This window comes from Trichoderma harzianum, assembly GCF_003025095.1.
Source record: "Trichoderma harzianum CBS 226.95 unplaced genomic scaffold M431scaffold_2, whole genome shotgun sequence".
In the NCBI taxonomy this organism is placed as follows: domain Eukaryota; kingdom Fungi; phylum Ascomycota; class Sordariomycetes; order Hypocreales; family Hypocreaceae; genus Trichoderma; species Trichoderma harzianum.
This window is the reverse complement of record NW_020209250.1, coordinates 1430890-1447040: the sequence shown is the minus strand read 5'-3', so window position 1 is coordinate 1447040 and position 16151 is coordinate 1430890. Positions and strand designations below refer to the sequence as shown.

The 16151-nt window shown below is 52.4% G+C and overlaps 2 protein-coding genes across 2 annotated transcripts; both read right to left on the bottom strand.

Moving 5' to 3' along the window:
• Window positions 1–808: 808 nt before the first annotated feature.
• On the bottom strand, window positions 809–8723 carry M431DRAFT_478109 (hypothetical protein; the record flags this gene model as incomplete). Its single annotated transcript, XM_024915638.1, has 2 exons — window positions 809–8327; window positions 8581–8723. The coding sequence occupies 2 exons, from the start codon at window positions 8721–8723 to the stop codon at window positions 809–811; spliced, it is 7662 nt and encodes a 2553-aa protein (XP_024778648.1).
• A 2101-nt stretch (window positions 8724–10824) lies between these two features.
• M431DRAFT_291724 (hypothetical protein) lies at window positions 10825–13257 on the bottom strand. The gene is made up of 6 exons (XM_024914093.1): window positions 13052–13257; window positions 12877–12946; window positions 12723–12803; window positions 12304–12654; window positions 11804–12229; window positions 10825–11735 (listed from the first exon to the last, which is right to left on the bottom strand). Exons 1-6 carry the CDS (start codon window positions 13063–13065, stop codon window positions 11136–11138), a joined length of 1542 nt encoding a protein of 513 aa, XP_024778647.1. The 5' UTR covers window positions 13066–13257; the 3' UTR covers window positions 10825–11135.
• Window positions 13258–16151: the final 2894 nt, after the last annotated feature.

Genomic DNA, 16151 nt, shown 5'->3' with positions numbered 1-16151 from the left:
TATCCTGTAAAAACACCACCACATCAAAGCGCTTCCCATTTCCCTCCCCCTTTGCCAAAGCGGTGTGGAAAAAAAAGTATAAAGAATCAAAAGCAAAAAAGAAAAAGCTCATCCTGATTTCGATTTGCGGTTATCCGCTTCCCCTTTCCCCCTTCCGTAATGTTTCTTGCCATCAAACTGTTCCATTTTCCCTTTTGCCAAATTTTTTTCTTGACGTTATCTTCTTTTTTTCGTCAACTTTGTATCGTTTCATATCGTCCAGCAACTCGTAAAGCCATTTTTTTCTTGTTTCAGCTGCCCCTTTCCTTGGTTCGTTTCCATCCATATCATTTCGTATCAAATGTTCATGTCATGCCCCGAGTAACGCTAACCGGTTGCTCTTTTGACTCCAGCATCAATCAAAAGTGATTAACGAAGGCAAAAGGAGAAAGGCAAAAAAGAAATCAAAGTGAAAAGCAGAAAAAGGAAAAGAACAGGGGAAAGTAAAAAGGGGTGAGAGAAAGAATAAGATCATGAAAGAGAAACCAACCAAGGCGTGAAAGCCAAGAGACGGAACAGCTGGGATCCCGGGGTGCTCCCGTCAACTCGAGAATGCTACCTTCGTCCATTGATTTGACCTAGGCCCTGATGTCCCCCGAAAAAGTAATCCATAGGCGTTGGGTGAAAAAAACGCCCGTAAAATGTCCGTCTATCCAAATCCGTAGCTGTTGTGTCGAACATATGATGCGAAAGAAAGAAATAGAGAAATGTAAAGTATAACGGTTAAAAACAACACGACAAATCGGAACCAAGGATGAGCAAATAAATCCTAGGCCTCTCTGACGGGAGGCCCCTTCTCGTGAACACCATTTTCCATCTTGACCTCGCTGGTGGTGCTGTTCCCTTGACTCTTGTTCAGTTTTCGAGGCTGGTGGTTCTGCGCGGACCCTCTTCTTGCCCCAGAATCGGAGAATTCCTGATCGCTCGAGGTCCTGCTTGTTGAGGGGCTCTTTGTATCAGCTTGGCTGGCAACTGAATCATCCCCGTAGGGAGTTTCCAGCTCTTCGACGTCAAAGATGGGACTTCCAGGGTGCTCGTGCTCCAAATCCTCCGAGTTGTGAGGCCCGTCGAATAGTGACTCGTGCAATGAACCCGACCCCGACCTGACAGGAACCGGTTTCCGAATCACCGGCTCAGAACTTGTGCTGGACGCGCTACTAGGAAGGGGCTTTCTCGGGGGTGGTGGCAATTTTGGCACGATCGAATTTGTTTCACTGGTATATCCATTCGTCGTATTCGGATATGTCAACGCGTTGGGAGGAGAAGGGGTAGAAGACGGAGGGCTCGGCCTGGAGTTGCTCATATATGCATCCAGCTTCCGCTTGAGAACCTCAGCACGAACAGGCTTTGCAAGGTAATCGTTCATACCAGCAGCCAGACATTTCTCTCGGTCGCCTTGAATTGCAGATGCTGTCATGGCAATCACGAGGATTTTGCGCACCTCGTCGATTGGATCGTTTCGGATGAGCTTGGTGGCCTCGTATCCATCAAGGACCGGCATCTGGACATCCATGAGAACAATATGGTAAGGGATACCCTCTCTGGCCTTTTGGCGGAGACCCTCTACCGCTTTCAAACCATTCTCATATGCACTAACGTTGGCGTATCCTAGACGCTGTACGTATTGAATGGCAATCTTCTGGTTGATGGGATTGTCTTCCGCCACGCAAATGCGAATGTCTTTCTTGGGAACCCGGGTCAGGTCAAGATAGGGGTTCGGAGAGGCCGCTCGCTCCACGAAGGCAGCAGACCTGGCCGTGTACCTGTCGACAGGGCCTGAGGTTTGTGTTTGAGCATCTCCAGCAGCAACATCAGGCTTGGCCTTCTCAAAAGAAACGGTGAACCAGGCAGTTGTGCCGAGGTTTTCCTCACTCTCGAGTTGAATCTTGCCCTGCATCATGATCTCGATGAGTGATTTGCAAATACTCAGCCCTAGGCCACTTCCACCATACTTTCTGGCCGTACTGGCGTCGGCCTGGCTGAATGGTTGAAATAGCTTGGCCAATTGCTGGGGTGGAATGCCGATTCCTGTATCTCGGACCCAGAAAGTCAGAGTTACCCTCTCCTCGGTTTCTTCGTCTAGACGAGCGCCAATGGTGATAGATCCATCTTCTGTAAATTTCAAGCTATTGCCAATGAGGTTCCCGAGGACCTGGTGAAGGCGAATCGGGTCGCCGTAGATCAGCATGGAAGGCAGGTTAATATCCTGGATGATGTTGACATTCTTTTTGGACGTCTTCTCCCGGTTGCTATAGGAAACTGCCCGGACGACTTCCCTGACCATCTCTTCTGGATTAAAGGCGATATTGAAAAGTTTCATCTTATCCGCTTCCATCTTGGAAAAGTCGAGAATGTCGTTGATGACAGTGAGCAAAAGGTCAGCCGAAACCCTGATCGAATCTGCCATTTCCAACTGGTCCCTATTCAGGTTGCTGTCGCGTAGAAGCTCCGAGTTTCCAATGACTCCGTTCAAAGGTGTCCGCAATTCATGCGAGACGTTGGCCAGGAAGATGGATTTAGCCTTGGCAGCCTCTTCGGCCAGTTTGACGTTTCGCTTTGCCTCCGCTTCCGCATTCTTCGCCTTCGTCTCTGCCTCGAGAGCCTTCTTCAGCGCGGCCCTCTGCACATCCAACATGGAAAGATTTTCGGCCGAGACCTTTTCAAGGTTCTTTATTGACAGGGCGTTAGAGTAGCTGATGCCAATTTGGTTAACCAGAAGCTGAAGAACAGTCACGTTGCGGTCTGTAAAGGATCCAGGGACGCCTTCGAGATACAGGACGCCTAGCAGCGGCTTGTCCGCATGACGAATCGGAATGGCAATGATGGCCTTGCTTGTCGGATTCCTTTGCATCCAAGACTCGCTAACGTTGCCAAATCTCTCGTCGGAAACGATGTCCGGTATAAAGACGCTTTCCATGAATCGCGTACAATACAGTACAACGTTCTCGGCAATCAAAGGCGTGCTCGCGAGGGGCAAGGCTGGTTTGTGCGCCGAGGCTCCCTTCTCCGGGTCGCCGCTGGCAGCTACACACCAGCCATCGCTGTCAGTATCAACCACAATAGCAGCGTTGGTAGCTGAGCCGCCGCAAGTCTGCAGAACCACATCACACATGGTCTTGAGCAGCTCTTCCACCTGTAGCAGTGATGAGATGACTTGTGAAGACTTGAGGATCGCATGCAAATCGATCATATCGAGAGCAGGGAGCCCGCCATTGTCTTCCGTCTGCATGTGCATTGAGTTTCTCCAGGCCCCAATCTGCTCCCCCTTGGACTCAGTCAAAGCATTAGAAGGAATCTGGGTCAGCGCGTCATCATCTTCTCCATCCACGGGTCGATACTGAACCGACGGCGCATCGGTGACGAAATCGGTCTGCACTCCCATATCGGCCACACGGTGGTTCCTAGTTGGCCCGTGTAAGAGAAGAGAATGCGCATCCTCGATGGCATGGGCGACACCAGAAGCTGCCATTTGTCTAAACGAGCTCAAAGCATCAAGAAGAGCAGCCCGGGCAGATCGCCGTGCTTTACGTCGGATAAAGAAGCCTGCCATGAGATAGTTGCCCAGAGCTTCCTCGAGCACAAAGTCATGCTCGGCAGCATGATCCAGAGCCTCTTCGTAGCCCTGGACACTTTCGCCATGGTGGTCGGCCAATTCTGCCATTTGTGCTTCCAAAAGCTTCACCCATGAAAAGTAGTTCACATTGGACACCGTCGCCCAATCGTTAATCATTTTCAAAAATCCAGTGAGTTTCTCAACAAGCTGCGCGATCTCTTCGGTAAAATCTCCAGGTTGACTGCGCGGGTCCTGCATTTGTCGAAGCAGACGACCAGCAAGAGCCAACCCATAGAAGAAGATAATCATCCTCGTATTCCTCGCTGACCACAGATCGGCGAGTTGATCAAAACATTTCTCTCCAATCTCAATGGCTCGATCGTAGTGACCGTATAAGAAGAGTACGACGATTTCAAAGCTTTCATAGAAAAGCATAGGGCGGCTGCTGCCTCCTGTTCGTTCCACCATCCAGTTTTTGTACGATGCGCTATTGTGCTTTTCGTCCGTCATGATCTCCAGAGCGTTATGGACGCGCGTCTTGCCTTGCAGCGCTCGGCAAGCTTGTCTGACAGCAATGAGCATCACTCCACCTCTACTATCACAAGCCCATCTAAAAATCTCCTCGCAGGCTAGTTCGCAAAACGTTTCAAGTTCGGTGCAGTTTTCGCTCGCAAAGAATTTGATTTGCGCAGCCAATCCATAGCTGTGGATTGTCGACATCCTGTCGCCGGCAACAGATGCCAGTTCGATTGCGTCCTCCATCTGGGAAATAGCCAGTGGCATGGAGCAGTGTATGTGTCCAACGAAGCATTGATGTAGCATTTCACCCCGTGCCAATGAGTAGGCATCGCGGGCCCGGAAGAGCAGGTCCTGAGAGACCATGCTAAGATCTATGGCAAACGAAACCATGTTGAAACGCGCCAGTGCTATAACGGACAGGTTGAGAAACACCATTCCGGATTGTGGAAACGAGCCTCGATCGTGGTAGATATCAAACATGGCCAGGCTGAGATGATAAAACTGTAAGCGGTCGCTCCACCAGGCTGCATTGGTTACCTCGGCAAGCACAGCACCGATGGATGCAATGTCGGGATCGCTTGATTTCTTGTGGGTGATTAGTTCTTGTCGATCTATATCTTGTATCTGCGCAACAATCTTGTGAAATTTCTCGTCGCATTTCTCATACGTCGGTTCGTCGTCGAGCGAGACGCCGAGCAAGGCCAATGACTCCTTCAGAGAAACCAATGCCGCTGGCGAATTGCCGCTCTGAGCATATATCCGCGACTGCAGGACATATGCCGGCGCCTTATCTACCGGGCTTTTGGCGTTGGCGAAGATTATGGAAAGGAGTTCGCCAGCCGCGGTCACGTCGGCCATGTAAAGATGGCACTCCGCCGACCGAAGATAAAGCTGGATTGTCTCGTCGTAAGATGCGTCTTCAACATCGTCAGACCATGGATCATCCTGTAAGAGCCTGGCGGCGGCACTGTAGTATTTCGCCGCCGTAGGCCTAGCCCCGTTCTCAGTCGCATCTCGTGCGCACTCCATCAGCAGTTTGCGGAACTCCCTACGACAGCGTACACGGCGCTTGATAATTTCCACGGCCTTACAAATGTGCGAAGCAGTGCTGTCGCGTTGCCTGGCCTCTACCGCGTAGTATTTCAGTAGAGTCTGTGAAATAATGAAGTGCATTTTTCGGGCATTGCACTCCTTTAAAGCTGAAGAAGCCTGCACGTATCGATCATGAGCGAAACGAAATCGGTCGTCTGACTCGGTTGGCACGATGATATAAGCTTGAATGGCTGCTTGTAAGCCTGCAATGGCCTCTCCCTCGGTGTAGGAGCGCTGGGTGACATGGTTCGAACAGGCTAGAAATTCGTCTTCGTCATGGTACTCAAACTCTCCACTCATGAGCCGACATAGCAGCTCAAACGAAAAGGAGCCCCCAAGGAGAGCCGCCCAAGCAAGCACCGCTCGAGCAGCTGACGGTAATTCGCCCAATCGGTGGGTAATGAATGCGGTATCCAAAACGTCGTAATCTTTCTCGCCCTGAAACTGGGCGAATAGTCTATCCATGTCATAGTGCCATTGACTGTCGCGGTAATCATACCAGATACACCTCTTCCTGTGGCAGGCGCTGAGCATCTCTCGCATGTAAAACGGGTTGCCGGCTGTCTTGGACTGAATAACTAAAGCAAGGGAAAGAATTTCGTCTTGAGGTCTACAAAGGGTTGCTGACACGTATTGAAGAATATCACTCTCACTAAGGGGATTCAGTACGATTCTCGTTACCTGCGTCCGTGAGCTGCGAGGGTATTCTGCCACGGTATCAGCATCTAGCAAGGCCGGGCGAAAAGAAGCATATTCACCGTCTACTTCTATCGGCTGTACAACAGCCTGAAGCTTGGCAGGTGAAAGCTCTTCTGGTCTGTAAGTCACGATGACAACCATTTTCATCCTAGCGGCTATGATTTGCGAGATGAGCTCCAGGGATTCGTCGTCGGCAAAGTGCAGGTCCTCCAGACAAAAGCAGATGAATTTGTGGGTGGTGAAAACCCTGAGCACATCTAGGATGGTGTTAATCAGACGCGTGCTTTTGGTCGAGGCTCCAGCACGGAGGTAGTCTTGGGACGACTGGGATCCGCCACCCGCCAGATTTCGCTGCAATGGTCCGGGAGATTCGGTTCCAGGGGATGACGTTCTGCGCTTCAGTACCGGCCGGATATCCTTGCGCGAGGCTGAGCTCTGAGACGAGGAGATTGGCCGTGCAAGATTCATGTCGGGTGGGCCAAGTAGAAACTCGGGCAGCCCCAAGATTCTGTGCAGCATTGGCCATACCGGACGAATGTACTGCTTCAAGCCCTGGTGGAACTGAGTATTCGTATCCCTTTCGCCCCACACCTGTTTGAAAAGGGACGACAACAGCTTCAGCAACGGTCCAAAGGGCGCCCTCTTTGCAGTGTCGAACTTGGCCGTAGCGCAGTAGCCATTGCGCCGAGCGTCAGCCAGCACTGACTGCACAAAGATACTCTTTCCTACGCCTCCAGCACCCTCAACGGTGATGACTTCGCAGTGCCCATGGCGTCGAAATTTGGACGAGCCAAGCTGCCGAGACAGACTGGACGCACCTATATCGAGCGGACCCCGGGGTCCTTCCACATTTAAGCTATCAACCATGCTTGAGGAGTCCAGCGAGCCCAAGGAAATAGACTGATGCCGTTCCCATCGTTCCCATGGCCTCGTAAATCTAGGATACGCGGCAGCAGTAGATTGGGATGAAGAGGTGGTATCAGTTGATAAGGTCATGGTCTCTGATATAACTGTGGGGAAGAAGTTGTTCTTCGTTGCTCTAGTCTCGGACGATATTGTTTGGGCAAACGATCCGCTCCTGCGGTTGTGACCATCGATTGAACTGGCACCGCCTTCGCTGGAGATGTCGTCAAATGCCATCATCTCGGTGAGGCTAGCTCCGTCCGAGAATCTGCTGGTAGGGCCTTTACGAAGGGCAGCATGGCTCCTGGCAACACGGTTGATAACCCTGAGAACGGCGGCCTTTTCCTCTTGCCGACCAATCATGGAAGTTGGAAGTATGAAGAAGGATGAGACATCGCTCGTGCCGATTTTGAATTCCTTGAGAGCTTTTGAGTTGCCATCTTCAAGGTACTCTTTAATGCTGATTAGATCGTGGCGTAACCCGCTGGCCGAGTGATATCGGTCAGCAACATTTTTGGCCGTGCATTTCTGGATAACCCGCCCAATGACATCTGGTATATCCATCCGTACGGTCGCGACATTGGGAATTCTGCGGCCGAGCACTGCCTGGACTATGTCGAGAGCTGATTCGCCAGTGAACACGGGCTGTTGAGTGAGGAGGGTCCAGAAGACAACACCGAGCGAGTAGATGTCGGTACGGGTATCGGGTTCGGCGGGCATGCGACCAGTTTGTTCGGGGCTGATAAAGAGCAGCTTGTTCCTGCCCCCCAGCTCTTTCGAGAGCATCGACCAGCCGGTGCTAGTCAAGCCATGTTCAAAGGACCGGACGCCGGATCCGAAGGACATGACCCGGACCTTGTTTTCTTCGGCGTTGAAGTGGAACGCATCTCCCCGAATCTCTCCGTGGACCATGCCTCGGCTGTGGTGGAGAATCTCCAAGCATTGAGTCGCACCAATCGCAAAGTCGAGGAAGAGTTCAAGCTTTATGGGGGGCTGAAGGGTCGGTCTGCTGTAGTAAGCTCGGTATGCATCGCCGTCTTTGCGCGCATGATAAAAGGCCGGCCCCATGTCCAAGAGATCAAGCAGTTGATTGGGGCCCGGGTGCTGATATATGGCCACGACGATAGCCCCGCGGTCGCCAGTCACCGGGCTTAGCCGGATCAAATCAAGGGGTTTTACTATATGGTCGCCGTTGGGGTCGGCCGTGTTGGAGACGCTCTTGGCGATCTGGAAGGCCCTCTCCTCTCGGAGGGCATGGTGCGACACGCGCGCCACGACGGACTCTTCGATATATGTTGCATCGGTAGAAGGTGAGGCGAGGGGATTGGAGTGGGCGGTAGGTTGTGGAGAGGCGGGCGGTTCGCTGCTGTAGCCAAAGCTGTAGCTGGAGAGCGGGCCGCCATGATCGGAGGGAGTTGGGCGACCGGACTGAAGCTTGGAAACGGAGCCGGGACTGGAAGCGTTCTGCGATGAGGAGGAGGGGGGTAGCGAGGGAGAAACATATCGGGTGCCGAAGACGTGCCTAGGGAGGCGGGAGAAACGCCAAAGGTTAGCCTCTCGATCTGGCCATCTGGTGGGAAGTTGTAGTCGTCGTTGCGATTGCTGTCATCATCTCCAGCACATCCTCCATCCAACTTCTTCCTGCTCCCGCTGCATTTCTTGTTCCATCTCGTCATCTTTTTCCCTGATTTTTTTATCCTCCTCTTTTCCTTGCTTTTCCACTTTGTTCGTGCACCACACACGGCGATGCCCGCAAGATAGAAAGGGCGACTCACCAAAAGTCATATGTTGAGTGGAAGGGCGGCATCGATTCATCCCAGCTATACCCAGCTATCTGGCGAAGGCGTTCGAACAGCCGCGGCGGCGGCGGAGGTAGAGGGTCGAGCACATCGTCGGGCACGAGGGCTGGACCGTCCATGATGGCGCGCTCTCATAGGAAAAAGAGAAGCCCCCAGCTGGCTGCTCTGGCGGAGGGGAGATGCTCGGCTTCGTTCACTTAGTCGACGGTCATCCAAGCCCGCACGCAGCGCCCATCGTCGGCCCGGTGGCTGTATCGGCAAAAGGAGGATGGTTATTGCGACGAGCAGCGCAGCGACCAGTAATGGCACGGCGGTCGGCTACCCTTTGGTGGGATTTTGGGGAATTTTGCTATTTTCCTGCGTTGCGGTGCGGGCTGCAAAGTCGGGGTGTGAGGTTTTGGCAGAACTGGGGCCCGGTCTGGTGGTTGCAGCGGACTGCGGTGGTGGTTGTTTGGCAGAGGCTACGAGTAGAGCACAGGTACTAAACTTGATGCATTCTGTACTGCGCCCGGCTTGAGGCTACTGCAGTACTTGATACGCAGATTCAGCGACCTTGCGCTGTCGACATGTGGATATACAGTTACCTGCTGGTTGCTCGCAGTTATTAGCGGGTTGCCGCTGCGACAGAGGGTCTAGTCAGGTACCACACTAGACCCTTACAGGTACTGTGCCTCCCATACAGGGTACCTCTGGTTCTTTTGGAGCCCGGGCGACTACCATGGTACAAGCTCAACTTTACAAATCTGTGAGCGCTTCCTTAGAAGGGCGGACAGGCCAAGCATCGAATCAGAAAACCCGGGTCGGAATGTGAAATATCTCGACTCCTCTGCACGTTCTCCCACCTTCTTCAGCCTGTTCCCTCTTCCCTTTCCTCAACGATTCCCCCTCCAAAGACCAGAGCAACAGCCAAAACGCCAAAAAGGTTTCTGCCGGAAGAGGGGACGAGTGATTTGCTTGACAGGCCCATCATCTACCCGCCACGCAGCCCATATCTTCAACTCGCACCAAAAAAGGACGGCAACGCGGAAGACGCTGTGCCCCGTTGCGGCTTGGGCCTGAGCAATTCGGCGGGAATCCCAGAGCGAGGCGCTAACAGACCGCCCAAGTTCCGACTCTTTTCTCCAGTCCCTTCAAGTTCGTCAGCTAACGCGCCTTTAGCTCGCTACAGTAATTTGATCGGTGCTTTCAGTTAGCACACAGAGCGAAAGGGCCTGGGTTGCCCGCAAAAAGGCACTCCAGTTATATAACCCCGCCAATCGTGCCCCCCCTTGGCATCGTCGGGTGATCCGCTGGCAAACTGCTGGTGGATGAAATTGTTGCCTTACTTGCATAGGTATGTAATCCTCGCTGAGGGCAAAGGCTATACACGTACATACATGTTATGGATCCTGTGCGAGATCCAACAGCGCCGCGGTGCAAGCCCAAGCCCACATCACTCCGGACACATCTGAGGGAAATTTGGCATATCGGGCCTGTCTGCTGATCGTCGACTGCCAGGCGCCAAGGTATCAGAGAAATACCTGCAGATGCCTTAACGTCCCCACCCAACTCGTGATACCAGCGCTTTTCTCTGAGCCACAAACACCAACAATCATGTTGCGTAGACACACGGTATAGCAGTCGGATCTGGCCCGTAGTTACATATACTCCGCCGTGGATGACATCCTTGGGCGGCGTTACTTCACGTGGCTTTCTTCTTTTTCATTTTTTTTTTCTCTGCTCTTCTCCATCAAAAATGCTGTAAAGTACAGTTACATTCGGACAATGGCAACCCAATCCTATCTCAAAGTGCACTGACCACGTCTGAAAACGGCAATGATGATACAATGGTTGAATGGATACCCTAGAATTGGGCAAATGCTTTCGTCAGCTGTCCTTACTCAGGCACAAACCCAGAAATTTTTGACTCATTCCCGCTTCTGTGTTACTTCCATGGAGACAGAATGAGTAGGAAAAAAAAATCTTCTTTTTTTTTTTTTAGCGCCTTTGGCGTCTAGTGCCTGAGATGGAATGATGTAGGTGGCCAAGCTGAGTTTCCTAATCCACTAAAAACCACAGAGTTGATACAAATCTTCAGCAGTTGTACCCAATGTTTCAAGTGAATTAATTTAGCACGCTCGGCACATGCTCGGGGTCCAAGTAGGTACGTAGCGGCACAATGAAGTTCCGGCTTCTCATATCACCGAATGCGAGTTTCAATATTTGAGAACATCTGTAGAACGGGGAAATGTTTTAACAAAAGTTTCATTTATTGTTGAAAGAGCTGGTCAGCTCCCTTTATTTCTATCGTAACCATGTCTCGCTATTAAGTAGCGAGAGAATCTATACTATGCCCGACTGCCCATAGACAACCCTAGGCGTTCGAATCATTCGAGCCGTTTCGTGAATTTCCAGATCCTAAGAATCCCATCCATAGCAAACCATAGATAGCTTAGATCCGCTCTGATGGCTGCTCCCTCATACGTACAAGTCAAATTACAGCGCACATGCGCCCTTGGTTTTATTCAATTTCATAACAATGTCAGAGAAGCTTAGTTCCTCTCCCGGGTGGGCAGAGGCTGGGCGCCATAGCTGAAAGCCTGAGCCAGACGCTTCTCGCCGTTCTGTCGGCCGTTGACAAAGTCGGGGTAGTTGAGGGTCAGCTCAACGGCTCCGCTGTGGATGTGGTCGACAGCCTCGACACCCAGCATAAAGGAGTGGTCCTGGTTGCCGACCTCGTATCTCCAGCTGCCGAAGCGGCCTCGAGAGTAGATGCCGAGATCCTGGAGCTTGGGCAGGAGCTCCTTCAGGACACCCTCACGCTCCAGGGTAGGGGTGGGGTATCCGTGGTCAAAGGCACGGTGGTAGGTGGAGACAATCTCGTCCTCGGGCTTGAGCATCTCAGTGTTGATGAGACCCTGGATGCAGTCCTTGAGAAGGTTGTCCACATCCACGGGCTTCAGGGTGGACTGTGACACCTCCAACATGATGGACCAGTAGGGGCCCTCCTTAGCCTCGGATGAAGCAGCCTTGTCGCCGTTGGCAAGGTACAGGGTGGGCAGCTTCTCACCCTTCTGGGGCTGGTTGTAGGGGGAGTAGTTGGAGAAGATGGTGGCACGGTAGAAGGGGCAGTTGTCCTCGGGGAAGTACAACTACGCAATTGGGGTTAGCATCTGGACCTAGGAAACGTTATGTTGCATGTGTGCAGAGGAAATCTTACCCAGCACTTGTCGCCGATGCGCTCGGGGCGCGCGCCGCGGATACCAACACCAATGACGTGGGTGGTAGAGTAGTAGAGGCCCTTGGACAGGCTGACGAGCTCCTTGTTGCCCATCTTCTCGACGAGGTGGTCGACGGCCATGGTGTTGACCAGCTTGCCGTAGCCAATGGTGGTGCCGTCGGCCATGGTGACGGTCTTGTTCTCGGCGTCAACCTTGGTAACCTCACCCTGCTTGCCGAAGCGCTTCTTCTCGTTGGGGAGAGTGTCAGCGACGGCGATCCAGATACCACCGGTACCGTCCCGAGCGGGGAATCGGAAGGTAGCATTGGGACCCCAGTTGCCGGCGACCTTGTTCAAGATGATGTTCTTGGTGACGGTCTTGACGTCGGGGGCAGCAACTCGCTCGCCGAGCCACTGGCATTGCATCTAGAAAAAATAACCATGTCAGCGTTTTCTGAGACCCAGACACAACGCACACAGGCTGGAACGCTTTTTCTTACCTTTGTGGTGGGAACAGCCCAGACCTTGTAGTTGTAGGGGCGCATGAAGATATCGGCGAGGCCAGGGCCCTGCATTCTGAGAATCCACTCGTCAAAGTCCTTGGGCTTGGTGTTGGCAACGCGGTGCTCCAGGGCGGCGTCGATCAGGCCATCCATACACCGGACCTGGTCCTCCTTGGGCAACATGGAGATGTTGTTCTGGAAGGGGTAGGGGACCCAGAGGCCCTTGTAGCGGACGTAGGAGACACGCTCGTGGACGAACCAGTCGTCATCCTTGGGGAGAGCCTCGTCGAGGCAGTCGTCGAAGTACTTGTAGTGGGAGAAGATGACATGGCCACCAACGTCGTACAGCTAGGAGATTGCAGCTGTCAGCGCAACGATTCGATGCGAGATTTCCAAAACGCGAGATGGAGACTTACGAAGCCCTCAGGAGTGGTGTCGGTACCGGCAAGACCACCGGCCTTGTCAGAGGAGTCCACGATCAACCATGAAGGACCGTTCTGGCGAGAATATTAGCATCAACAGAAGCTTATCGCGGGGTACCAGAAACCTGGCGGTGAAGGAGCTACGCACGATCTGGTTCAGACGCTTCGCAGCACCGAGACCAGTAGGTCCCATGCCAATGACGAGGACGTCAACGTTACTGCAATTGGGTCAGCAACTCGTTACACAGAAGGCTTCGGACGCGAGTAGCATCGCAGGAGGCGTAACTATTCGCGCTGAATAGGGGGAGCAAGGCAATACGCACATGTCGGCAGGCATGGTGGGGGAATTTGGTGGGATTAGCTTGTGGGAAAAAAAGAAGCTGAAGCTGGAAACTGAAGATGCAGGACAGAGCCGCAAACGCGCCAAAAACAAGAGGCGAAGAAGGGGTATTAGATGATGCCTTTGCGAGAGGATGGAGGAGCAAAAAGAGAGGCAATGGTTCGCAGCAGCAAGACGATTTGCATTTCAACGCCTGTTGCAACCGGGAAAGGAGTCGGTGATGGAGGGGCTGGAGCGGTTCTGGCTACGGGACAGGGGCTTGTCACAACGCCCAACCCGCCCATTTTCTTATTTCTCCCATCCTTTCTTGTCCTTACCTGGCCTCTCGAGACCCTGGCAAGCCCGATCCCCCACCCCTCCATCCCACTCACAAGCACAGGTGCTAGCACGCGTACGGCGTTAGTATCACCAGCCTCGACCAACGGCGGGTGGCCAAGCCGCCACTTGGAGGGGCCAGGGGATAGTGGTAATGAAAAAAAGAGTAGTGGTGGAGGGTCCCACTGCAAAGTGTTGGAGACCGTTTGCGAGAGAATTGAGGCGAGAAAAAAAAAATGACTTGGGCCAGTCCATTACGAGCTACGAGGCAGAGGTAGCAGTACTCGGGGCTCCGCCGAGTCGAGGTCGAAGCCACTGTGTTTGCGGCGTTTCTGCATACTGTATCTGGGCCAGAGTTTTTTTTTTTTTTTTAACATTGAGAATATACGGAGTACGGATACTGTCGATAGCAGTGCCAGATTGCCAACGTTCTGCACCGTTCTGGTCAATAAGTGTCCACATGAATTCAATGTATGAATCCATAATTTGCTCCATGTCTTGGCCACTGCTCTAGCGCGCAACATTCAACGCCGTTCCTGGGCCTGTTGCGGCCCGCTATAGAGCATTGGATGGACCTTTTCCGTCTGATATATTGCTTCAGGAGTATCGTGGCCAGTGCCTGATGACATTTGAGCTGATGGATGGGTGAATAATTTACTCATCTGGGACACGCGTACGGTCTTCAGCTCGAGGGGAATCGATCTTGTTCGTGGCCGTAGGGAATCATCCGTTGTATACTGTACCACGAGCTACTCGCACTTGTACTACAGGGTACTATATTCATCACCTCACCCAATATTACAGCTTTGGGCGCTAACCTGGCCAAATAATCAAAAGTCTCCATAAACAAAGCCATCGTAATTTCTCGTCGAGATAAAAGCCAATGGCTGCAAATAAGCCGCTGGCGCTAATAAGCTGCATAGAAGTAGGGGACTCCTCGTACATGTTGATGCCATCACACATCTGTAATGGTCGCTCCACCTGCTTCACGGCGATATGAGCCCAGTCCATCCATTGTTGCACAGGACAAGTTTTGCAGTAATGATATGGTCGTCTTCGATTGAGCGAGGGTTGCGATATCCAAAGCAATTCGGATGCAATGTTCCCATGGCCGTTTGCGTTGATCCTCACGGAGCTGCTCCCGTTCACCGCAAACCGCATGTACTCCGTACATGTACCAAACGTTGCAGCCGTGCGACTAGCGGCAATTCATTGGCCTACATCCTCCTGGAAAGGAGGCACAACGGAAAGGGAAGCTCGCAGCACAGGTACTGGTACGAGTACGGTATTGATTAACCTGCTCGTGATACCTGCTCGTGATACCGGAGAGGCTAGTTGCCGCCCTCGGTCGCCGTCTTTCGGTACAGATGGCCTGGCTTAGATAGATCTACAGCACGGTATTTACTCGTGCCAAACCCACAATGGCAAACAGGTTTGCAGATTCTGCCAGCCGGAGGAATGATCTTCAGGGAGGCCAGGAGATGCCGGCCGGGTCATCTCTGTGTGCCTGAGCCAGAAGACGGTGAGTTCCAGTCAGATTTGCAGATCCTCGACCCAGAAGTCTGACCCTCAGCTTCGATGATTCGGAGCGATGCGTCGTCACCTCTCTGGAGCCCCCGACGTCATTGGATCCCAGGCTCCTTGTGCGATCAACTGGCCCGCTCCTAGAAGTGGCCTAGTTTCCACAGTTGCTGCACGACTCTTGTATCCGTATTAATCCTGAAACAATGGCAGATCAAGATCGACCTGCTCCGTGCTCCGTAACACGCCCGAAATCTCTGTAAACGTTCCCTTACGGCGACCTGCTGGGTGTACCTAACAAGAGACATTGGGAATTCTGGACACAGTATGGCACTCCGTACCTGGAGGTAGTGCAAGTAAGGTTAGGTCTAGAGGTATTCCAAACGCCGTGCGACCTATTGGATTGAGACACCGCTGAGCATTAATCGCGTGTTTTACCACAGACCCACCGCCATGATGCCACAATGAACAAGGAAGATGAACATTGTGTCCTCTGGTCCGTTGGCTTCAGAACATGAAAGAGCCGAGTAGAGGATTTATAGGCATGGACGCTTGGCTTGTTCGAAGGAGGCACTGAAGGGATGCGAGAGTGTATTCATCGGTTGGTGCCATCCTATCTGTGACCCAACGGAGCATTCCAGATGCACAGCATTTGCTAGCACAGAATACCTATACGGGATATTTGATGATTACTTGTACTCTTGTATGTGAATACCGCCTCCGGCTCCTGACGGATCATCAGTACATCTGGGAGGAGGTACTTGTACACATCCAATGCATGATACATGTTTAGGTACCTACCCGTAGTAGCAAGAGGCAGGGTTTTTCTCTTCAATACCGGCTGGGGGTCCACATCAATACAGTGTGAAGGCTGAGAGCGACAATGCCCTCATTGTACCGTCCGAGTACCGTCAGTTTCCATGGCATCCATGACTACTTGAACAAAGGACTGAGAGACAGTCGTGGAAACAAACAATTTCGACAGAATCACGACAATTATAGAAGCTGTATCAGACTTGTACTCGGACCTGTAGGCTAAACGGACCCGGCAAGGCCACGGAAGGAAGCTCAGCGCCAAGCTTTCTCCTAGCGCACCTCGCATCGTGGCCTACCAGGTTCAACAGTTGGCGGAGAAAAGTTACCGCCTCAATGGCATCAATCAGATAAAAGCATCGCGGCAAAAAAAGGGATGCGGCGCATCACCAGACCGCTTGGCATCCCCGCGATCTTTATCTTTCCAAACCTTT

Bases quoted from the DNA above. Each gene is read 5' to 3' on its own strand.
- M431DRAFT_291724 (XM_024914093.1), bottom strand. The intron at 12,655-12,722 runs GTAAGTCTCCAT...GCAATCTCCTAG, and splicing joins ACACCACTCCTGAGGGCTTC to CTGTACGACGTTGGTGGCCA. The intron at 12,230-12,303 runs GTAAGAAAAAGC...TATTTTTTCTAG, and splicing joins GGGCTGTTCCCACCACAAAG to ATGCAATGCCAGTGGCTCGG.